At 36.0% G+C, this 25,247-nt stretch overlaps 1 protein-coding gene across 1 annotated transcript in view; it reads left to right on the top strand.

Annotated features, from left to right (window-relative positions):
- LRRIQ3 (leucine rich repeats and IQ motif containing 3) overlaps positions 1-25,247 on the top strand; it is an 89,333-nt gene that overhangs the window by 3,454 nt on the left and 60,632 nt on the right. Inside the window, exons 3-4 of the mRNA XM_006086086.3 lie at positions 13,820-13,953; positions 23,862-24,018. Coding sequence (XP_006086148.1) covers positions 13,820-13,953; positions 23,862-24,018 — 291 coding nt within the window. The remainder of the gene's footprint in view (positions 1-13,819; positions 13,954-23,861; positions 24,019-25,247) is intronic.

Below are 25,247 nucleotides of genomic sequence, written 5' to 3'. Positions count from 1 at the left end.
CTATCTTCCTCTCCCCTTTATCTTTCAACATTCCTCTGTCTTCCATAAAATAAGCATTTTGGCATCTCCAAGCCCTCATCTACGCATTCCTCTCCCATGGACCCTCTCTTATCTCCTAAGACTCACTGTGCTGGCTCTAAATTTCTTTCAGAATCATACAATAAGTAGTTGTTTACATCTGCCATCTTTCACTTACTGTGATGGGTTTGAGGCTCATTAATGTAACATGAATCAGTAGTTTGTTCCTTTTGATTGCTGAGTAATATTTTATTATACGAATATAGTATATTTTCTTTGTGCATTCATCAATTGATGGGCATCTGGATTATTTCCAGTTTTTGCTATTATGAATAATGCTGCTATGAACACCTACATACATGTCTCTATTTAGACATAAGGTTTCATTTTTCTTGGGTAGATTCTTAGGAGTGCAACTGCTAGATTGTATAGTAATTTTATGTTTAACTTATTCAGAAACTGAATTTGCTTTCTAAAAACCAGAAACCACCAGTCCATGAGGGATCTAGTTTCTTTATGTCTTTGTAAACTCTTAGTATTTCCTGTCTTTTCTATTACAGACATTCTTTTTTTTTTTTTGTCATATATGAGCGTTTATTCCAATACTGCCAGAAGTATGGGAGAACAGCAGGTCATCCACTAAAATCTGCTCTCACATTCTTTTTTTTTTTAATTTACTTTTTTAAAAAATTACCTTTATGCACTATAGATATTCTACTAGGTGTGAAGTGATATTTCATTTGTGGTTTTAATTTTTATTTCCCTGTGAGTAATGATGATAAGCATGTTTTCATCTGCTTATAACTACTCATATATCTTCTTTTATGAAATGTCTATAGAGATTTATTTTGCCCATTTTTAAAGTGGGCTGTTCGCCTTATAGTGTAGATATCTGGGTATAAGTTCTTTATCAGATAAATGAATCACAAATATTTTCTGCCATTCCATAGCTTGTCTTTTATTTTTCTTAATGGTCTCTTTTGAAGCAGAAAGTTTTGAGTTTTATGAGGTTCTATTTTATGAATAATGTTTTTTATGTATCATGCTTTTGGTGTTGTATTTAAGAACTCTGCCTAATTCCAGGTTTTAAAATGTTTCTTTTACATTTTATTCTAGAAGTTTAATAATTTTAGTTATGAAATTTATTTTTTATTAATTTTTTAGAGAGAGGAAAACGGGGGGGGGGGGAGAGAGAGAGAGAGAGAGAGAGAGAGAGAGAGAGAGACATCCATCTGTGGCCTCTCGCCTGTCAGACGCATAAGCCCCAACCTGGGATGGAATCCACAACCTAGGTATGGGACCTGACGAGGAATCAAACCTTACACCGTTAGTATACCAGATGATGCTCCAAACAACTGAGCCACACTAGGCAGGCCTAGTTAAGAAATTTAGATCTATGTTTTATCTTGAATGAATTTTATTCATGTTATGAAGTAAGGGTTTAAGTTTATATTTGCATGTTGATATTCTATTATACCAACACAATTTGTTGAAAAGATTTTTCTTTCCCTAGTGAAATGGCTTGATATGTATCAAAAATAAATTGGTCGTAAATGTAAAGGTTTATTTCTGGACTCTCAGTTATAACCCAGGCATTGCCACACAGTCTTCTTTACTTTAGCTTTGTAGTTAAATTTTGAAATAGTAAAGTCTGAGTCCTCCAACTTTGCCTTTTATCGCCCAATATTATTTTGGCTATTCAAGGCCCCTTGAATTTACAAATGAATTTTAGAATCAGCTTATCAATTTTGACACCGATTCTTGCTGTGATAGTGATAAAGATTCTATTGAATTTATAGATCAATTTGTGGAGAATTGCCAATATTTTGAAGATTGAGTATTCTCATTCTTGAGTGTGAACTGTCTCTGAGTTTATTTAACTCTCTGAGCAATGCTTTGTAATTTTCATTGTACAGTCCTTTTTGTTAAAGTTTTTTTGGTATTTTATTTGACATTGGGGATGGAATTATTTACTTAATTTTATGTTTGGATTAGATTTTGCTAATATATGTAAATACAATTGATGTTTTCATTTAACCTTACATCCTGCTACTTCCCTATTCTCATTTATTAGTTCTGGAAGTTTTTTGTTGATTCAGAATAGTTGTTTTTTCATTCAGAGCATAACTTTTCTTTTTTCAAGTTTTTCATATTTGAATGAATGCATTAGGAAATAGTTTATTTTTTTTCAATGCCTTAAGGGGCAACTTAGGTGAATAATCCTATATAATAAAGAGGTAATATGCAAATTGATCCTCATGCCCTCACAAGAAGGCTGCCTATGACCAGGCCAGCAGGAGGTTAGTGAGGGAACGACCAAACAACTGAATATTCAGGCTGCATGGGGCAACCAGGCCAGCAGGGGGAGGCATTGGGGGCAACCAGGCAGGCAGGTAGGCAGATGAGCGATTAGGAGCCAGCGGTCCAGGATTGTGAGAGGGATGTCTGACTGGAGGGGATGGGGCCTAAACCGCCAGTCAGACATCCCCCGAGGGGTCCCAGATTGGAAAGAGTGCAGGCTGGTCTGAGGGAACCCCCTCCCCCCCATGCACAAATTTTGTGCACCAGACCTCTAGTCTATATAATAAAAACCCAGTGGTCGTAACACCATAATGACCAAAGACCAGTCACCAGGAGGTGCATTGATGGGTCCCGCGGTGCTGGTGGGACTTGATGCTGCATCTTGTAGTGTGGGACTTGACGCTGCATCCTGCAGTGCACCAGGTCTGGGTTTCCCACGATTTTGCATGCTGGGCCCCTAGTGAAGAGTACAAAATATTCAATTCTTAAATCATTAATTTGGTGACATAAACATACATGTTCATAGCATCAGTTTACATTGATTTTTTTAAATGTTGAAAGAAGCTATTGGAAAACTTTAGTTACAGGCTACAAAATCCTTAAATGGATAGATAATAATATGAGAAAAAATGCTTCATGGCATATGAATATTGGAACAAATACATTATATAACAATTCAAAAGAGATGGTTAGCTCTTCAGGTATTAGAAAAAAATCATGTACAAAGTATAGCAAGTAAAAAGCATTATTCAGAACACTGTTTATAATATTCTCTAAGTATATGTAAATCTATGTAGAAATGCTTTGAAATTTGACAAAGAATAGAAAATCATTTGAACAGTCGTGATCACATCTGAAAGTGATTGTGCATGTTAAGCCTGGAGACCTGGAAGACTTTTAAAATTGTATGTGATATTTTTATTTAACAAAATTAAAGTATGCTAATTATCCTATATAATAAAAGGCTAATATGCAAATTGTCCCCTTGGGAGTTTGACCAACCGGGAGTTCAACCACTTGCCATGATGTTCATTGACCACCAGGGGGCAGTGCAGAATGAAGGAAGGTCCCAGTCGGCAGCCAGCAGCCGAGGGAAGGAAGGCCTAGAGACCCTACCCGTGCATGAATTTCCTGCACCTGGCCTCTAGTTTTGTAATAATAGTTTTAAAAATTAGGGACATAAAAAAACGAGCCAGTATTTATCTCTTAACTTGGGCCCTAAAGGAATAATCATTTAGGTATTCTCATTTTGTCATATGGTGTAATCAAATTTAGGAACATACATGACCCCTTTAAGGACAATCAAAATGTCTGAGGTTCATTTAAGGAATTAATGGGAAGTTGGGTGGAGAGTATAGAACAGAACCTTGAATGACATACCAAGAAGTTTAGATTTCTTAATGAATGCAGTGAAGATCTATTGAAGTTATTTGAGTAGGAAAATTAGAGTGAATTTGTCATGTTTGTTACTATACCAATTAATGGTATTGACAAAGTTTTTTAAAGGAAATTAACCCAGTATTTTACTAGCAGATTAATAGTGTTTAAGGGACAGATGATGTCAGAGAGATCAATTACTGTAGGCCGAAGATGATGTGATTAGGGTTGATATAGGCAGACAGCCAGTGACAAAGAAGAAAGAAGACAGTGTAGTGGGCAGACACTCAGTAAAAGCTATTGTGGGAAGCACTTTATATATTTTAGTCATTCATTTTTTCACCAAATATACTAGTATATTGAGTACCTAATATGTGGGGAGGATTATTCTGGACTTGGTGGTAATTAATACTGACAAAGGTCTTGCTTTCATGAAGTTTTGTGGAAAGGCACAGGAAATAAAACAACCATAGAATGCAGGATAGTGTTAATTTCTAAAGAAAATAAAAGGACGTGTTAACATAGGAGTAAAGGGAGTAGAGATTTGGGTTACTTTACCTAGGGTGGATGGGGAAGGACTTTCTAAAAAATACTTTGTTTATTCTTTAGTACCTTTGACTTGGAAAAGTATTACTCTTTTCACAGAAGAAAATGAAATATAGTGAGTTTTAGGAACTTACTCAATATCAGATAGCTAGACAGTCATGAAACGGGATTTCAAGTCTGTCTTGGTTTTATAGTTCTACAATCTACATTGCATCATAAAGTATAAAGAGTGCAAAGAAGTGACATGATTTATTTTTAACTGATTGAATTTGAGAGGAGATGACTAATGAGAAAATAGTCCTCTAGTATTTTGAACTTGAGTAACTGGGAAATAAAATAACCTAATTACTAGAAATGGTGGGATTTAAAGGTTTTGGTAGAAAGTTAAGTTCAGTCATGTTTATTTGAGGCAGGGTATTGATATAGAGATAATGAAGCAGGCATTGGAAATGAAGGACTAATATTCAGAAATAGTGTTCTGTGTCCAAGATGTAAATCCAGTAATATTTGTTTTAGGTCATAGATGAAACTAAGTGGTCAGAGGAAAATATAAGGGACACTAAAGGCTGAAAGTTAAAGACAGAGCCTTAAGCACAGTCTTATTTTGTGGGTGGAGAGCAGTAGAACCAACAAGGATAAAAAAGTACTGATCCCAGGAGGTAGGAGGAAAAACAGAGACTTGCTTTACTATCACTTAGGTTAAGGGAAAAGACTGATTAAAAAATGAAGAATGTTTTAAATGGTCAAGGAAAATTAGCAGTGATACTAAACTATTTTGAAAGGCTTTTTGATGGTGACATGGTTGCATCTTTGGAATTTCGTAACTTTCAGGGACGAATTTGAAATTATAATGCCAAGTATAGAACCTTTTTTGAGAAAAATTTGGGACAAGGCAAAGATAATGTTAACTATAGGAAATAGGATTAATTATGTGAGATGATGCTAACTTCAACATATTTTTAAGCTGAAGGAAACAAGTTTTAATTTTAAAAAGGATTGAAAATGTCAGAAATAGAGGCAATAATTGAATAAAAATATTGTGTTAAAAGTATGATTGAAAGACATAAAAATTGAGTAAGCCTTAAATCACCATAGGTATACCAAGGTCTAGCAGAATTTTTGTGAATCTAGAGAGTTAATGAAATATATTTGTGTTTTCAGTTTAAGCATTTCTTTCATTATTTCTTCTTATAAGCAATACTAGGGGCCCAGTGCACAAATTTGTGCACCTTGAAAGGAACTCTGGGCCATGAGGCTGCTGTGGGCACAGGAGCGGGTCTTGGCCCATTCTCTGCACCCCCGCCCGGCCCCTCCCTCCACGGCCCCCAGTCCCCTGTCTGCCTCATTCTCACCGCCGCTGCTCCCACCCACTTACGGCGCAGAGCTCTTGGGGCCAGCGCCATCAGTGGGTGCAAGCGTGTCTGGCGCTGTCAGTAGGTGTGAGCAGCGGCTGCCTGCCCCGATTGCCCCTCAGGAGCAGGGAGAGGTGGAGAAGCCCTGAGGGGCAATCAGGGCCAGCAGCTGTTGCTCACACCCACTGACGGCACCAAGCACCAGCAGTGGGTGCAAGCAGCACCTCCGGTGCTGGCATCAGATGTGAGCAGGGCCGGGGCCAGCAGCAGGTGTGAGCGCCGGGCGGGACTGCGGCATGCAGGAGCAAAGAATTTTCAGTAACCACCAGAGGTTTGCCCCGATGACCGGCACCCTGCCTTGGTCTGGTGCCCCCGCTCACCTGCTCTACCATCCCGTCGTGGCCGACGCCTGCCTTGTTCTGCGCGCACCCCCTGGTGGTCAGCGCATGTCATAGTGACCCATTGTTCGGTTGTTTTGCCACTCGGTCTATTTGCATATTAGCCTTTTATTTTATAGGATTCTGCTTATGAGGTTATTTTTGAATATTTTAATATTTTATTTAGTTTATAGCACTATAAATAAACATTTGAGAATAAACAAATGACAATCTATAAAGATATATATTTATTCATTTTTGCACTTATTATTAACTATAAAAATACAATGAAAACTGAAAATAATTATGAACCTTATAATAGTTCATGCAATACTTTCAATAAGTATTGCTCTTTTATCTAGAGGGCATTGAAGCAGAAATTAAAGAAGTCTTTATTCATTCTAAAAGAAACAAATTAGTAGTGTGATTAAAACTTGTGCCTTATAACAATAAAATATCCAGAAGGTCTTTTGTCCATTTGGGGTTTATTCTTGTGCATGGTGTAAGTTGGTGACCTATTTTCATTTTTTTGCATGTAGCTATCCAGTTTTCCCAATGACATTTATTAAAGAGACTCCATTGTATGATCTTGCCTCATTTGTCAAATATTAATTGAACATAATAGCTTGGGTCAGTTTCTGGGGTCTCTGTACTGTTACATTGATCTATCTATATGCCTGTTCTTGTGCCAGTAGCAGGCTGTTTTGAGTACAGTGGTTTTGTAGTATAACTCGGTATCTGGTATTGTGATTCCTCCAACTTGGTTGTTCTTTCTGAAAATTGCTGTGGCTATTCGGGGTCTTTTTTGGTCCCATATAAATTTTTGGACTTTGTCCTAGATCTGAGAAATATGCCTTTGGCATTTTAATAGGGATTGTATTGAATCTATAGATTGCTTTGGGTACATTTTAATGATGTTTATTCTACCAATCCATGAACACAGTATTTTCTTCACTTGTTTATATCTTTATCCCTTTTTTAACATCCTGTAGTTTTCCGAGTATAGATCTTTTACCTCCTTGGTTAAGTTTATTCTGAAGTATCTTAATTTTTTTTGGTTGCAATAGTAAATGGGATTTTTTTTTTAAATTATAAAGGCAGCATTTATTAAAATACATTTCATTTTCAAAAAGTAATTTCTACAAACATTGTATGAATACATTTTTTGGGGACATCCTGTAAATATATGTCTTGAGAACTCTGAATTACTATACTTAAGAGATACATTGGTCCAGAAGGAAGACGTACATAGCTATGGCTCAGATCCCTTCCTTGCCCTTTCATAAATACATGACCTTAAGGAAGGCGAAGTCAGCTAACTTCTCAGAAAATTCTGTTAATAAGGAAGAAAGAAAGATCGATTTTTTCAAAGGCAGTTAATACTTTCTGTTAAACAGTGAAAAATACATTTAAAATGCAGTGCAGCATTGATATTCCAAGGGGAAGTTTTTAGTTCAAACCTTTAGCATCCATTTGTTCATCATTCCAATGTAAATGTGAAAACAAAAATGCATTGTATCATATATAATTAACAAACACATTCTTTTTTAGTTGTGGGGATTTCAAGTCTGTCTTGGTTTCACAGTCCTATAATCTACATTGCATCACAAATACATTCTTAAAGAAATGTATGCTCAATTTAATAGAGTGATATAGATTAATGTTTGTAAAGTTTAAAATGTTTTTGCTTTCCAAAAAATAAAGATAGCCCAGTAGAGACTAAGACAATATAACCTGAGAAATTATATAGTGGTGAAGTGAGTTCCCTGTTTTTCTTTTTTATATCCTAAAATTTAAGCTTAAGAAGCCAGTAACCCATATGAAATATAAAAAACATAAGATAAAATGTTAAAAGTAAAACTATAATTATAAAAATTTATTACATAGTTACATTTATGAATGTTACTGAATTATAAATAAATGTAAATATATTATAAATAGGTGTGAAAACCAAAAGCAAGATATTTATTAGGATGATAAAGTCAATGACCAAAATAAGTCAGAAAAATGAATGTAAAATGCTAAGTAAATATTAAGTTGAATAAAGCAGAGGATTTTAACATTAGTCTTAATGTAGAATTGAGCACACATATCATCAAATGGCATTAATAGGATCTCTTTCAAGTGATATAAAAATAACTGCTACAATAAAGATATTTTTGTTTGAGCATTACTGTACAAAATGGTATTATATAAAAGCATATAACAAATATATTTGGAAATATGAGACTAAATGGATAGAAAATATTACAGTAGTAGAGAACATAAAGTCTATCTCAATTACTCATTTCATTAAAAAGGATGCATACAGGATTCCACTTCTGGGAAGATAGATATATGTTCCTCCTGTAACATAAAACTCAATTTCCTGGACTTTATATATACAATATAGTTATAACTTATTATATAATAATTATGTATTATTTTATAATGCATTATATATAAAACAAACCTAAAAATTCTATGAATGGGAAAGATTAGAGACTGTCTGACTAAGACAGTATAACCTGAGAAATTATGCAGTGATGAAGTGAGTTTCCTGTTTTTCTTTTTTTTCAATATCCTAAAATTGAAGCTTAAGAAACAGTAATCCAGAAACGCCAAAATGTGCAAATCAATAAACAAAATACCCAATAATAAAAACAGAAGCCAGCTCTCTCTGTCTAAATGACCAAGAAAGTTTCAGTTTAGTAAGACAGATAACTTTTAGATTACCACTACACTCTACTACCATCAAAACCGTAGAAGAAATTGTGGTTGCACCTTCACTCATGCCAGCAAAGGTGGAGTGGGGAGCCTAGACTGGCATGGGTGAAGGTGCAACCACAGGAGATAAGGATTTTCACTATTGCCTAAATATAATAAGGCCACCCTCATAGCAGTGTCATTGAAGACCACAGACAAGTTGAAACTTCCATCCTCACCCAGAAGAAATGAGGAGCCCTCTCACCAATTGGGTGTTAATAGAGGTTGAGTAGTGAGGAACCCGAACTTCTTCCTACACCTGGGAGTCGCAAGATAATGACACATTTCCCCTGATGGAGCAATCTCAAAGAAAGCTAAGACAGATGATTAAAATACAATTGAAAGTTTTACAAAATAATAAAATCTAGGTTTTAATAAAAAATTGATTAACATAAAAAGAATTTGGAAGATCTTAGACTAAATAAAAAGAGACAATTAATAGAGGCTAACACTGAGAAAATGAAGTGGTTAAAGATTATAAAGCACCAATGATAAAAAAAAAGCTTCAATGAGCAACTATAAACATGCTTGAAACATGTGCAAATAGAAGATCTTAGCAGAGTAATAGTAGATATAAAGAATAAATGGTGATTTGAGATCTCAGAAATGCAATAACCAATCAACCAAATAAACAAACAAAAATGCTTAGTGGATAAATTTAACATTAGAATGAATGGGAAAGGTAAAAGAATGAGGGAAAGGAAAAACAGAATAGTAGAAATTGTTCGATATGAGCAAGAGAAAATAGACTGAAAAATAATAGATATTCCATGGAAATGGAAACAAATATTCCATGGAAATGGAAACAAAGAAAAGCAAGGATAGCTTATACTTAATAAGAGATGAACAAAGTCACTATATAATTCATATATATATATATATATATATATATCCAACATAGGAGCATCAAAATATATAAATCAAATATTAATAGACTTTAAGGGAGAAGTATACAGCATAAGTAATTTTAGAGGAATTCCATACCCCACTTTTAACAATGGATTAATGTATCTCACATCGTTGTTTCTCTCCCTCCCGTTCTAAAATCAAGTAAAAATAAATATAAAATTGATTGGAAATCTGGGTAATTATCTATACTAATAAAAGGATAATATGCTAATTAGACCAGGAAACCTTCTGAACATCCTTCTGGACAAAGCCATGGTGGCGGGACCTAGGCAGAGGCAGTTAAGGGCATTCAGGCCAGCAGGGGAGGAGAGTTGGGGGTGATCAGGCTGGGGGGGGGCGCCATGGGGCCAATGAGGCCAGCCGTGGGGGGCAGTTGGGGGCAAGCAGGCAGCAAGCAGAGTGGTTAGGGGCGATCAGGCAGGCAGGCAGATGAACGGTTAGGAGCCAGCAGTCCCAGATTGTGAGAGGGATGTCTAACTGCCGGCAGGGATTGGGCCTAAACCAGTAGTCGGATATCCCCCGAGAAATCCCAGATTGGAGAGGGTGCAGGCCAGGCTGAGGGACACCCCCTCCCCCGTGCACGAATTTTGTGCACTGGGCCACTAGTATACAATATGAATAGAATACAGTTTTTTTGTTTAAATATGTTTTTATTGATTTTTTAGAGAGAGAGGAAGGGAGAGGGAGAGAGAAATAGGGACATCAATGGTGAGAGAGAATTATGATCGGCTGCCTCCTGCATGCCCCTACTGAGGATCGAGCCCACAACCCAGGCATGTTCCCTGACCAGTAATCGAACCAATGATCTCTTGGTTCATGGGTCGATGCTCAATCACTGAGCCATACAGGCAAGGCAGAATATAGTTTTACAACTTGTTTTTTCAACTACTCTTCCTGTTAGAACACACAGTACTCTCTTCCATATGAGTTATATTACAAAAGTCCTTAGTATTTTTTTGAAATGCCTCATCATGTTTTATCCCAGGGTTAGCAATGGCCCCATTTTCATTCCAGGGTTATAATAGCAAGTGGTAGACCATAGGTATTTTGTTATTCTACCATCTATTTTGTTGAGTGTTGATAGTTCTTTGTTAAACTTTTACTATAATAATTTAATTCTTTTTATTAAATTGAAGATATTAATACTAATTATCTTTACAGTTAATTTTTTCATAATTTTACATTATGTACTTTGGATAAGTTGCTTTATAAATTTCTTTAGACTGTTTTTTGAGTATCAAATACATGAAGGTATATAGGTTCTTTGTAAACTCTAAAAGTATATATCCTTTTAAGTAATATTATTATGAAACTCCTACAGATAACATTATTTGGATGCTTGAAATGTTTTAGCCCTATTCTAAGTGCTTTACAGATATTCTCTCACACCAACCCTGTGAGGTGGTACTATTGTTATCTCTACAGATGATGAATTGGGGACAGGTAAGTTACTTACCCTAAATCACATTGCTAGGAAGTTGTAGAACTGGAATTTAAATCCAGGCCATCATTCCTCTAGTGGAGGAAATGCATTACTTACCCTTTAGAAAGAGGTAATTTCCATTTATTCTCAGATTTCAAATGGTTTATGGCATTTGTACAAATTTACTTCAGCTTTATTGTCATTTTACAAAATAATTGTCTCAGGACATCAGAAAGCTGAGTGTAGAGGTTACTTGTTCTCTGGCAGGAACACTAACCCTGCCCACAGGTGAAGAGTAGCCTATATAATCCTATATAATAAAAGGTTAATATGCAAATCAACCAATTAATCCTTCCCTGGAACAATCAGTCACTACAGTGCACAGTGACCACTAGGGGGCATACACTCAATGCAGGAGCTGCCCCCTGGTGGTCAGTGCACTCCCACAGGGAGAATGCTGCTCAGTCAGAAGCCCTGAGCCCGGCTCACACTTGGCAAGTGCAGTGGAAGTGGCGGGAACCTCTCCCGCCTCCACAACAGTGCTAAGGATGTCCAACTGCTGGCTTAGGCCCACTCCCTATGGAGAGAGGGCCTAAGCCATCAGTCGGACATCCCCCAAGGGCTCCTAGACTGCAAGAGGGTGCAGGCCATGCTGAGGAACCCCCCCACCACACACACACACACACACACACACACACACACACACAGTGCACGAATTTCATACTGGGCCTCTAGTTCTGTTTATAAAGAGAAGGAATTACTCATGCCTTGTTGAGAATCTGGACTCTGCTTTAACTGCATTGTGAACTTACTGATTCTCTGTTGGTGAGAACTGCAGCATCTGACCAGGGTCTCTTAAGACTGGCCACTTAACTTCCCTAATATATTCTTCTTGTTCACTTCTTTCTTATGCTCTCAAACTCCCTGCCCCAAGCTACTGTAGGAGAGGAAAAATAATTTTCCCTCTACTGTTCTGAGTTCTTGGCTGAGACTTCTGTAATAAAAGACAGATTAACAAGAGAAAAACAAACAGAAGTTTGTTACTGTCTACCTCATGTATACATCAGAGATACCCAGGGTAAAATGAGTAATTCCTGAAGTGGCTTCGAATAAATGCTTAAAGAATGGGGAGAAATGTCCTAACTGGTTTGGCTCAGTAGATAGAGTGTCAGTTTGCAGACTGAAGGGTCCCAGGTTTGATTCTGGTCAAGGGCATGTACCTGGGTTGCAGGCACATCCCCAATAGGGAGTGTGCAGGAGGCAACTGATTGATGTTTCTCTCTCATCGATGTTTCTAACTCTCTATCCCTCTCCCTTCCTCTCTGTAAAAAATCAATAAAATATATTTTTAAAAAAAGAATGGGAGAGAGAATGTAGGCTTCTTAGGAGAGTAAATGATTTTTAGGAACGATGAATGGCCCTTAGAAGAACAGTTAGGAGTTTGTGACAAAATTCATCTGGGTGTGGTGGTCTCTCTTAAACTCCTTTCCTTGTAATCTTCTCATTTTGTTCCCCTTAATAAGAGACCATATTTCCTGGTTGATTAAACTATTGACAAGAGGATTTATTTTGAATGCATTTTTGAAGATCTTCCTTTAGGCCAGTGATGGCGAACCTATGACACGCGTGTCAGAGGTGACACGTGAACTCATTTTTGGGGTTGATTTTTCTTTGTTAAATGTCATTTAAATATATAAAATAAATATCAAAAATATAAGTCTTTGTTTTACTATGGTTGCAGATATCAAAAAATTTCTATGTGTGACACGGCACCAGAGTTAAGTTAGGGTTTTTCAAAATGCTGACACGCCGAGCTCAAAAGGTTTGCCATCACTGCTTTAGGCAGATAAGGAAAGTTCAGAGAAATCCCCTCCCTGTTTTTGCCGTTTTTTAAGTGTCTCCCACTCAAAATAATGAATATGCCAAAGGAGCATATTTTAGATGGCATGTCTTGATCTCCTATAATCATATTATGGGGCGGCATGAAGTAGCACTTATCTGCAAGATTTTGTTGTTGTTATTCTAGCAGTACATAGCTGATTGAAGGTATAGGCAGAAAAGGTGTGTGTTTGTAACATGATGGGTTTGGTGATTTTCAGGGAAGGTGCCTTACAAACAATACAAATTTTAGTTTTTTTTAAAGCAGAATCCTTACATTCATAACGTAACCAAATTGGCTTTATTACTAAATTATTACAGTAAAATGATAAGATATAGGGAGTCTGTATTTCCAAATCTAAACAATTTGCAGGTGAGAGATCTTAGAGATAATTTCTTTAAAGTGAGAACATATCTTTCCCCAGGGGGATGTGCTCTGTTCCAATAAAAGTGTCCAACATGGTAGTTAAGCTGCAACAAAATTTTGAACTACTGTAAATTATTTTATGAATCCAACATGCCAGTTTTCTTCATGGGGATCCACAGAATACCTTTAGAGTTTCACTGAATACCTATTCATATAACTACTTTTCAGAGGTGACATACTTATGGTCAAAGTTGATATCTATGCTATCAGATTGGGAGAAGAATCTAGAGAATAGAGGAGGTTATCATCATGGATCTTGCATTTTGTTAGAGAATTGAAGTTATTTGGTGCTACTTGATTTACTGATCTAATAAAATATATGTGAAAATGTATATTATTCAACTGCTATGCCTTTAAGATACTTGTGAATGTGTTAGTAGTTTCTACCAAGAGAGTACCAAGTTTAAAGTGTCTTTTGGAAATAATTTCATGAAATATAATTATTAAACATATTTTCTTTATACAGGGATCAACCTATGAGGATGAAACTAATAACATCAACTTTGTTATTTCAAAAATAAATGAAATCATGGCTCATAATTCACCAATTTTGATTATTCAAAGATGGATACGTGGTTTCCTAGTTAGAAAAATTTTGAGGTATGTTTATTTCTCTACTATTTGAATATTAAACTAAAATGTTAAGAAAATCAATGATAAAAAGGCATCTCTCCAATGATATTCATTTTTGCATTCCTATTAAAACAGTACTTTATAGATGACTTGAACTAGTTTTAAGAAACACACCACAATAAGTAGCAATTAGAGGCAAATATAGTAATAGCTTATACTATTTGGCATAATAAAAATTTGATACTTTTCCTTTTTTAAAAAAATTGACCATATATGTATATAACTAATAAAGTTTTTATGAATTACTAATTGAGTAATTCTGACAGTATTTCTCTTAAAAAAACACGACAATCTAAAACATACTGAATTTCCTCTTTAATGGGATGAAATAGAAATATAAACCATGTTCTATATAATGGGGTACAATAGAAATATAAACCATGAAACATATATTAGGATTTAATATTTTGTTTGAATGTGAAGATAATTTTGGTGAAACATCTGCTACCATATGAATCTACATTGTCATTTGGTTAATTGTATTTTTCTTTCTCTTTGTTCCTTGCATTGTTTCCAGTAGCTGACATTTGCAAATAGAGGAACACCTTTCTTGGCAGAATCTCTGAACACTGAACTTGGGGAGACAAGATAGGGTACTCTGTCATCAATTTCTATATATCTTAGTCATACCAAACATCACATATAGGAAAAAGTAAATGAATATTTTTATATAGCTTATTTTCAGATGCTAAATGATAGAATACAGAAGATAGAAATGAAATTTGACCCTGAAATATAGGTAGGATTAAAATAGATCTAGAATTGGGCAATGACAGCCTCTGAGAAACCCAGATTAGGAAGTTTCATTGAAATGATATTCAGCATTGTGTGGTAGGCAGAGAGAATGGTCTCCTGCATTAGCCTGCATGGCTAAATCATAGAAGGCAGTAGCCCTGTTAGAGAGAGAAAAGTATGAGGATCAACTGACCATAATACGGTGCCTGCAACTTCTGAAGAAGAGGTTCCATATACTTTTCAAACTAAGGTCAAAGTGTGAGAGAAATTGGGCTCACAGTGGAAATAAGTAAAATTATATGGAATAAAAGATGTGGAAGAGGATCAGGCAGCTGCTGACAGGTGCATATTTATTTAAAATATTATTTCTGTCTCATCTTTCTTTAAATTTAGTGTGAGTTTTATATGAAATAAAGATCTAATTAAAGGGACTCATCTTTAGCTTATGCTCCTACAATTGAGTTTTTCACTCTTAGAATCAAGATTTCCTGTATATGCATGTAACATGAGATTAAAAACCTTGTGCATGGAAATGGTATCTCAAAATTTAGCATGCATGAATAGAATTTGAATAAGATTTGTGGGGAAAGATGCCTGTAATCTATATATATAAAAGGCTAATATGCTAAGTGTCCGACCATCCGACTGGTCGCTATGACCGCACTGATCACCAGGGGTGGGTGGCGGCAGGGCAGGACTGGGGACTGGCGAGCAGGTGGAAGGCAGACCTCTTGGTCCCTCCCCCCCGGCCCACAGGCTCCGATCAGTTGCCATGTGGTGAATGGGATGGGTGGTGGTGGCAGGGCAGGACTGGGGACTGGTGAGTGGGCATAAGATGGCCCAGATCGCGGGTTAGGCCTAGGTATCCTACCCGCACACAACTTTGTGCGCGCTGGGCCTCTTGTATAATATAACATGTTATATAATGGTACAGTAGCTTTGTATATTACTTTACAAAAATAACATGACTTTATTGTTACTAAATTATTTTTACTGCAATATACTTTTTCATGTTTAAAGTTTTAAATGTAATTAGCTCACTCAATCCTCACAGCAATTATGTGAGATAAATATAATTATTTCATAGATACTATAAGAGACAAATTGAGGATTAGTAAAAAAAGGTAGATGAAAAGAAGAGAAAGTATTGCATTTATATATTTAATACAAATATAATACGAAGAAAACTAAGGCATTTATTTTAGTAGTAGAATATCTCCCCAAACTCTTTATATTTATATAGTAGACCTAGTCAGTGTCAGATAGAGGTATTATAATATGCTTGCTGTAGTTTTCTGGTTGCGTGTTTATGAATAGATCATTAGTTAAAATTCCTTTCATAAAATAATTAAAGCAAGTACTTTTCTTATCCTTCCTGCATAAAAATTTGGAAAATTATAGGTTATGTTGCATCTAGAGTTTTTATCTGCAAACAATAGAAGCTAACTCTAAATGACTGAGGGAATAATGTAATTTGTTGGAGGTTTATCCTGGAAGCTCACAGAATATTCAGGAAGCCACAATAATTGAACTTGAGAAATAAGTAGCAATGAGAGGCAATGCAGAGCCAAGACTCCACCAGAGAAAGAGTTTGCTCAGGGAGCTTCCATTTACTAACTATATGACACCTTGTCATTCTGCTGTAGTTGTCCTTGGGCTTTTGGGTCATTCCTAAAACAAGTATAAATTCAGGGAGAAAGCATTAAATAGGCTGATGCTAAGTTATATGACAATGTCTTAGCTCTTAGGAAAGTGGAAAAGGAAGTATCTGTTCCCTTAAGTCAGCCATACATTGGAGATAACAATATATCAATACAGGTAACCAGAATGGCAGGGTCTTCAGGTACTATGCAGCTTCATTAAATGTACATTAAATTCATTTTGATTTGCGTAGCCATCTATATATATAAAAGCCTAAGCGACCGAATGACCAGTTGTTATGAAGCACACTCAATGCAGGAGCTTCCCCCTGGTGGTCAGTGCACTCTCACAGCTGGAGCACCACTCAGCTGACCGATGGGCACCAGATGCAGGAATCATGGCTGGCCACAGCAGCCTGGACACCACAGGGGAGGGGCAGCGAGCCTACTGAGCAGCAGCAGTGACAGTCACAGTGGGGCCAAGATGAGCAGGAGCAGCAGGCGGCATTGGACTGCCAGTTTTGGTCTGATTCCCATAGGCTATGCCGAGGGACCACACCAGTGCACAAATCCATGCACCACACCTTTAGTATTATTATAATAGGCAAGACTAATATGTTTTCTAGGATCTCTAGAATATTTTTGTAAGTTACAAATTTCTTATTTTAAATTTAATTCACAATTAAGTTTGTAAATGTATATATCAATATCCAAATATGTATATATGCACTTGTTTTCTATTCTTCTCCAAATGTCTATAAGGTAGAATGGGAGAAAAAATGTTTGTGTTTGTATATGTGTGTGTGTGTGTGTGTGTGTGTGTGTGTGTGTGTTCATGTATGTATGTTTCAGAATATGATATAGATCAAGGGTTTACAAAATTCAGCCTGTGGGCACAATTCGACGTGGCTTGTTACACAAGAAGAATGCTTTTTTATATTTTTAAAGAATTGTAAATACATAGAAGAGTATACAACACAACCAAATATATACTGCAAAAACCTAAATTATTTACTCTCTGGCTCTTTATGGAAAAAGTTTTTGATCCTGATATAGAAGGCTATGCACAACACAAGGAGAAAATTTCTATTTTAATTGAATTTTGATCCGATGAATAATTTCATTGCTGGTTTTGTTATGCATGTTACTTGTTTTTGAGTTGAATTTAAACATTGCTTGGAGCTGTTCTCAAGAAAGCAAGAAAAACTTTTTTTCCCTAATTTTTAGGTTGGTAGAAAAATGTCAATTTAATTTTCCTGAACTATAAAATTTATATGAAGGATAAAATTGCATAATCTGCCGAACCGGTTTGGCTCAGTGGATAGAGCGTCGGCCTGCGGACTTGGGGGTCCCAGGTTCGATTCCGGTCAAGGGCATGTACCTTGGTTGCGGGCACATCCCCACTGGGGGGCGTGCAGGAGGCAGCTGATCGATGTCTCTCTCTCATCGATGTTTCTGGCTCTCTATCCCTCGTCCCTTCTTCTCTGTAAAAAAGCAATAAAAATATATTTTAAAAAAATTGCATAATCCTAACTAATAATAGACAGAGTAATTGACCGTACCTTTGCTATGCCTTCCATTGGCTAATCAGCACAATATGCAAATTAACGACCAACAAAGATGGCGTTTAATTTGCATACGTAGGCTCCAAGCAGCGGAGCGAAGACTGAAGAGAGAAGGTGGCTCCGGCCGGGGCCGTGAAGATGGAAGACGGAAGGCGGCTCTGGCTGGGGCCACGAAGATGGAGGGCGGAAGGTGGCTCCAGCCAGGGCCACGAAGACAGAGGACAGAAGGCGGCTCAGGCCAGAGCAAAGGCCTGGGTCCCGGGTGCCGGAGGAAAACCATTGCCCGCAGCCAGGAGAAGGGAAGGCCTATTGCATGAATCTCTTCATGCAACAGGCCTCTAGTTATAAATAAAACTACAGAAACTCATTGTAGGTAACTTATGATATAATAACTAACTTTGAAATCTATATTATTAATTGCCCCATAATTGTTTGATATGTGGATATCCTGGAATCATGACAAATGTTTGCAAATAAGACTCCCTGTGAAAGAAAAAGATGTTGATTATAATCTAGGGAATTAGACGATAGGTTGTAACTGAGCTACCAGTTGGTTTATTAAACTTAAGGGAAACTTACTAGGGGGAAAAGAAAACAAACAAGATTTATGACCTGGAGATTATTATGATAAGCAAAATAAGTCAGTCAGAGAAAGACAAGTATTACATGTCTTACTCATATGTGGAAAAATATAAACTGATGAACAAAATAGTTCCAGAGACATAGAAACATGGAACAGACTGATGAATCTCAGAGGGAAGATGGTGGTGGGTGTGTGAGGGAGGAGTGATTAACCAAAGAACTTATATGCATATGCATAACCCAAGTACACAGACAATAGTATGGTGAAGGCCTGGGGCAGGGTGGGGAGGCTAGAAGAGGTAAATGGAAGGGAAAAAATTACTTTCAAGAATAAAGATTAAATAAATAAATAAATAAATAAATAAATAAATAAATAAATAATAAATAGATTTACTAACTTGAAGGTCCCCAAACAGGGTAAAGAATAAATAGGTCATAGCTGATTCTAAGACAAAATCTTTGAACATTAATATCTATGAATGCATTTTTTATATATACTATTAATCCTCTGCTAGTTTTTAAATGGGTGTGAATTATCAAATAATACTCAACATAGTAATGTCAAAATGTATATGATGCAGGAAATTATTAGCCTCATTTCAAATTATTCACATTAAAGACTTTATAAGAATTTTATAATGTACTTTACATGATTTCATAATATAAAAGCATTAGAGGCAACTTTTCAGTAATACATCTATTATTTGGATGGTAATTGACTGTTACATGCAGTGTATGTTTTGAGTCCTTATTTTGGAATTATGAAAAGGAATTATAATAGTCTATTATTTTTTATAGTAAATTATGTAATTTTGAATGCTGATTTTGTTCAATAGTGACTACATTATTTATATATAATAAAGATTAATTCCTACCTTATAAAATAGGTATATCAAAAATAGAAGTAGCGCACATTTTTTTCAAAGTAAATCCTATTATAAATGATAAATTTAGAGCAACATTCCTGTGAAAATATTTGAGTAAGGTGAATTTGCCAGATATAAATGATTTAAAATAAAATCTATCTTTGCATATGGTTTGGATCGTTAATCATAATCTGTAAAGACAAGGTACAGATTCAATCCAGGGTTATCTAAAATTTGCAGCTTTAAAATTAACATAGTTTAATACTTTCTTGGAACATAGATGTGCTTTCCTCTACTATTTACTAAACAAAAATATTTTGTTAAAATACTATTAAATGACTGAAAATATTTTATGATTGTGTAAGCAACTTAATAATCTTACCTAATAATAGACAAACATGCAAATTGACCATCCCTCCACTACGCTCATCAGCCAATCTGATGAGTATGCAAATTAAACCAACAAAGATAGCATTTAATTTGCATACGTAGGCACCCAGTGGCCTGGGTCCCGGGAATATCATCGGCACCCAGGTCACTCCGAGGTAGGCCCTGTGTGGGCCTTGAGCAGTCTAGGAAGGGCCTGAGCCAGGGGGCTCCTGGACAGGGCCAAGCCTGCGATCAGAGCCAAGGGGCCCCCTTCCCTGACCTAACACCTTGGCCAGAGGCATTAGGCCTGGGCAGGGGCAGAGCTGGCGATTGCAGGGAGCTGGGCAGGGGCTGAGGTGGCGATCAGTGTGAACTACAGAGGACACACCTCTCTAACTGCTCATTGGGTAAGCTCCCTGTATGCCACTGGTAATATTCTTAGTAACTTGGGTAATAAGAATCCAAGAAGGTGATGTAGGGTTTTACTACCTCACTCCTGGAGAAAAAAAGGAAGGTCCTCTGCTGGAAGGCTAAGAAATGTCATATTCTGCCCTAGCTGGTTTGGCTCAGTGGATAGAGCCTTGGCCTGCCCATTGCAGGGTCTGGGTTCAATTCTGACTAAGGGCATGTACCTAGGTTGCAGGCTCCTCCCTGGCCTGGGCCTAGGTCAGGGCTCATTCAGGAGGCAACCAATCAAAGTGTTCCTCTCACGTTGATGTTTCTCTCTGTCTTTTCCTCTCTCTTCCACATTCTCTAAAAATCAATGGAAACATATCCTCAGGTGAGGATAAAGAAAAAAAGAAAGAAATGTCATATCCTATGAAAGACACATCTTGAAAATGCCTAAAGAAAGTTGTCATTTTTTCATGGTGAAGGGACTGGAGTCTGTGTTGATGAAAACACCTTGGTGGCTGCGGTGACTGGCACTGGCTGCAGCAGCGGGGTAATGGGGCTGGTGCCTTCCCTGATCAGCCCAGTCACCTCCCATAAAGGGAGGCCAGACTGCAGCTTAGGCCCACTCTCCAAGGGGAGCAGGGAGCAGGCCTAAGCCGTCAGTAGGACATCCCCTGAGGAATCCCAGTATGTGAGAGGGAGCAGGCTGGGCTGAGGGACCACTCCCCCCAGTGCACAAATTTCGTGCACCGTGCTCCTAGTTTAACATAAATAAAATAAATTGTATCTGGTCTTATATCTTTCTGAGTTTAGTAATGCCTCTACTTAAGTTTTCAGAATTAGACTGAATCATTTATTTTTTTTAAGTTTACACAGAATACTTTTAATTTTACTAACACTTTACAAAATGTTTTGATTTTTTTTTGAAACTCAGAATAAAAAATAGACTTAGATCTTAGTCTTTCTGGAAACTAGTTTTCCATTTTTGAAGTGGTATGAGAAGCAGAATATTTTTATGATTGTTTTCTTTCAAAATGAGTGAGCTTCTACATGGATACACAAGCAAGCTTTATTACCATCTTCTTGTCCTCATTAGATTCATTAGCAAACTAATGGCATACAGAGGTGAATAGACTCATTCTAACCTTGTGTGGTTCTTCCTGCACTTGGGGCAGAGCAGTACATCCATAAACAAAATTCAGGAAATGTAATAATAGTCTTGTTGCCTGGGTACCTTGCCCTGATGATTCAAGCTATCATAGCAGGATCACTCCTGTCTGCCTTCTCTTTCAGATGAGGACAGTTCTGACTCTCTTAAGCCTTTGTTGCCATTCCAGAAACAAGTCTCCTTTAGAAATATATAGTTCAAAACAAATCACATGCAACACATAGCACTTAAATGTAAGCTACTCTTAACAGCAACCTTTGTATCTGTGACCTATGCATTTTGACTACCTACTTCAGAAGACAGTTTATTAAACAAAATCAGAAAGTCTCATTATAATGAATCCTTTTCTTGGAGTAGACTGGATGTAGACGTAATTAACTTTGCTTATGAAATGTCAGAGAATACTTTTAGGAGATCATGCTGGAACTGAAGCTTTAATAATTGGATCTGATTATCGCATTTAATAGAATAACTAAGAACTAGTCATTTTTCTTTTGCTCTTTTCAAAATTTCCTTTCTTTGTTTTTGGATTTTAATAGTTTTACTATGAGGTGTCTGAATGTGGATCTTTGCACTTATTCATTTTATAATTTGTTGAGCCCTTAGATTTATAGATTAATGTTTTCTTTAGATTCCAGACAGTTTTAGACATTAGTTCTAATATATATTTTTATTTTCTTCTCTCTTCTTTTATTATTCCTATGTTGGTGGACCTAATGATACTGCAAATTTCTTTGTGGGTCTAGTCACTTGTCTTCAATATTTTTTCTCTCTGCCAGCATAATTTTTACCAATGTTTTCAAGATTTCTGATTTTTTTCTACCAATTAAAATATGCTGTTGAACTAGTTGAGCAAACATTTTCAGTTATTATACTTTTTAATCTCAGAATTTTCATTTGGTTCTTTTTTAGCAATTTCTGTGTCTTTATTGATAATCTGTATTTGAGAAGATATCATTGTTATACCTCTCTACTTAAGGTTTATTTCCTTTAAGCATATTTTTAATAGCTGCTTTGAAGCCTTTATCTGTTTTGTCTGTCATCTGTTCCCTTTCAAAAGCAGTTCCAAAGGCCTGCTCTTTTTATCTGTCTAGTTTACACTTTTGTCTTTCTTTGCCTGTCATAGTTTTTTTGTTGAAAACTGGACATTTTAGATAGTATATTGCAACAACTCTGGATACTGATCTCTTTACCCAGGACTCGTTTTTGCTTGTTAATTTATTTAATGACTAGGTGGACTATTTTAGTGACGTCTATTTCCCCCTCACTGAGCAGCCTGTGATACTGCTCCTTAGCGTACACACCCTTGGCTGGGCGCAGTCGCCCTTGGGGTGATAGTGGTTGTAGCAGGGCTCTCTTTGACTATCTCTTTCTCTGATTTCTCTGTTAAGCAGTTTGAAACCTTCGATATCACAACTGTTATTAGCCTCCACTAATTGCCAGCTGATTTCTCTATGGTTTTCAACAATATTTTGAGAAATTTCTCCATAGCCTGACCCTTTAAAAAAAGTAACTTGAAAAATATCTTAGAAAATCTAATCTAGGCAAGAGTAGCTAAGAGGTCTTGGGCTTTCCTCCTCTTCTCAGCCCTCACTTGTAGGGCGGAAGCTCTCACCCAGCTGCAACAGGTAGAAAATAGTAGAATTCTGATCACCAGTGTTCTCAGCAAGTAGAGAGCAAGTATAATCATATTATACATAGTTAAGAGAACTGTAAACCATCTTGAAGTTGACCAAAGAGAACCAGGAGAAAAGACAGCTAAGAAGAGCTCTTCTGGGATCAGAGAAAAACTTTTGCGAAAGGCTGAAAGTTTTATAACATTCAAAAACTTCACTACTAAGTGTGATATTAGTTTGTTTAATCCATTTATCAGGTAATATTTCAAATGTATTGGGTTACATAAAACATAATATTAAAGTTAGCTTCACTTATTTCTTTCAACCTTTTTTAAGTGGGACTTATAGAAAATTTAAAATTATTTTGTGGCTTACATTATATTCTGTTGAACACAACTACTCTACAGTAATTTCCCTAGATGGAAATAAAAATAACTTCTTCACTGGAAAGGAAAAATAAAGATAGGTTACCTTATATTTTTCTAGATAATGTAGTCATGTTCTTTCTGCCATACTATATAATAGAGCTAATATGCTAATTAGACTGGACAGTGGAACGACCTTCTGGAGGACCTTTCAGAATGATCAGTGGGTGGGGGGTGAGGCTGCAAGGCAGCAGGGGCTGTGAGGGCTGAGGCAGCCATGGCTGCGAGGGCCTGCTCTTGCACGAATTTCGTGCATCGGGCCTCTAGTTATATTATAAAATGCAGAGTCAGATATAAGTATAGAATTGCTTGTGGATTCAAATCACCACAGATTTCTCATCACTCATTTATCACATGATGAATATTGATGGACAAACTTTAGTGCCTAAGTAGTATAATGTATTATTAAAATAAATATTACATTAAATTTAACACCATGTTTTCTAAGATGTATTTTCCTTCTCTTTTTTTTTGGGTCAAAATACTAAATGACTACTTTCCCCCTTTATTACTCAGCCAATATTTTTCATATAAAAAACCTCAAGAAAAATTTATTAGTGAATGTAAAACAAAATGGGCTTACAAACACAAAAAATATGAAGATATGATTTTTAAGGATCTCATTATTAAGCCTGAAACAAATATAACAGGAAAGCTTGCACGAAAGAAACATGTAAGTCGAATTAATTACTTTTTTAAAAAATATTTTTATTTAAGATACTATAATTATAATTTTTGTAGCATTTTAAGGAAAAATATATTGTATCATAATGTTAATATTCTACTTGTGATTTTCTTGATGTGAAAAAAGTCATATAATAATGTAGTATAAATATAATTTTGTGATATATTAATTACTCTTATCACGACCATTTTATAATTTATGCTTTATGTATGTATATATATTTTTTCTCTTGTGAATTATAAGTAGATATTAATAGTAGTATAAAATTACTTTTTAGTAGTTTAAAACATTTATATTTAGTTTATTAAAGGCTGATAAGTCCACATATGGCATAATATTAATTCACTACATGATGCTAAATTATGTACTGCTTTGAGGACACAGTGGAAATAAAAAGAAACATATTTATTGAGTGCCTGCTGTGTACCCGGCACTGCACTAGATATTTTGCATGTAATATGTAATTTATTTTCCACAACACTGTAAGTTAGGTATTTTTATCTCATTTTTATAAACAGGAAAACTAAGTCAGAGGAGTTAGTTAATTTACCAAGCTACACAGTTAAGTAACATTGCTGGGACTTATCTTCAGGTCTTCTGACACCAGAGTTTATGCTTTTTGTTTTGACTTGGACATTAGGTAATGGTAGAAATGAAGACGATATTGTAGTATAATTAACAAAAATGAACTTTTTATTATTTGTAAAGCACTGTGTTTATGATAAACGTTTTTATATGTGGACTTTTCCTGAGTAGCCTGAGCTACAAATATTTCTATTATACTAACATTATTAGGAGGGTCTACAAAAAGGTCCAGACTGCCATTAGTTTGATTGCAATGTAATTGAGGACATGTGTTCTAAATATAGCACAGAGATATCCTCAAGCCCTTAAATCTCACAAATTATTCATTGAATAGAAACATAGTTTTAAAAGGCAAAAGCATCCTACTCAAAACTTTTTCCTCATGAGCATTCAGTGCCAACTATATTAATTTACTCCAGATGATAATATGCTTTATTAAACTATAAAGTTCATGTTAAATGTCTTTTGGGCCTGTATGTAAATATAAATTTACTGATTTTAGGCATGACACTTGCTTTTTATATGCTTTAAACAGAGGAGTCTTTTACTGAATAATGTAACCAATTTGGATATGCTGATAACCAATTTGGATAGATAGATAGATAGATAGATAGATAGATAGATAGATAAAT

The sequence above is a fragment of the Myotis lucifugus genome, unplaced genomic scaffold (assembly GCF_000147115.1).
Source record: "Myotis lucifugus unplaced genomic scaffold, Myoluc2.0 scaffold_25, whole genome shotgun sequence".
NCBI lineage: Eukaryota > Metazoa > Chordata > Mammalia > Chiroptera > Vespertilionidae > Myotis > Myotis lucifugus.
Note: the sequence above shows the minus strand (reverse complement) of the source record. Positions and strands in the feature narration are given on the sequence as shown.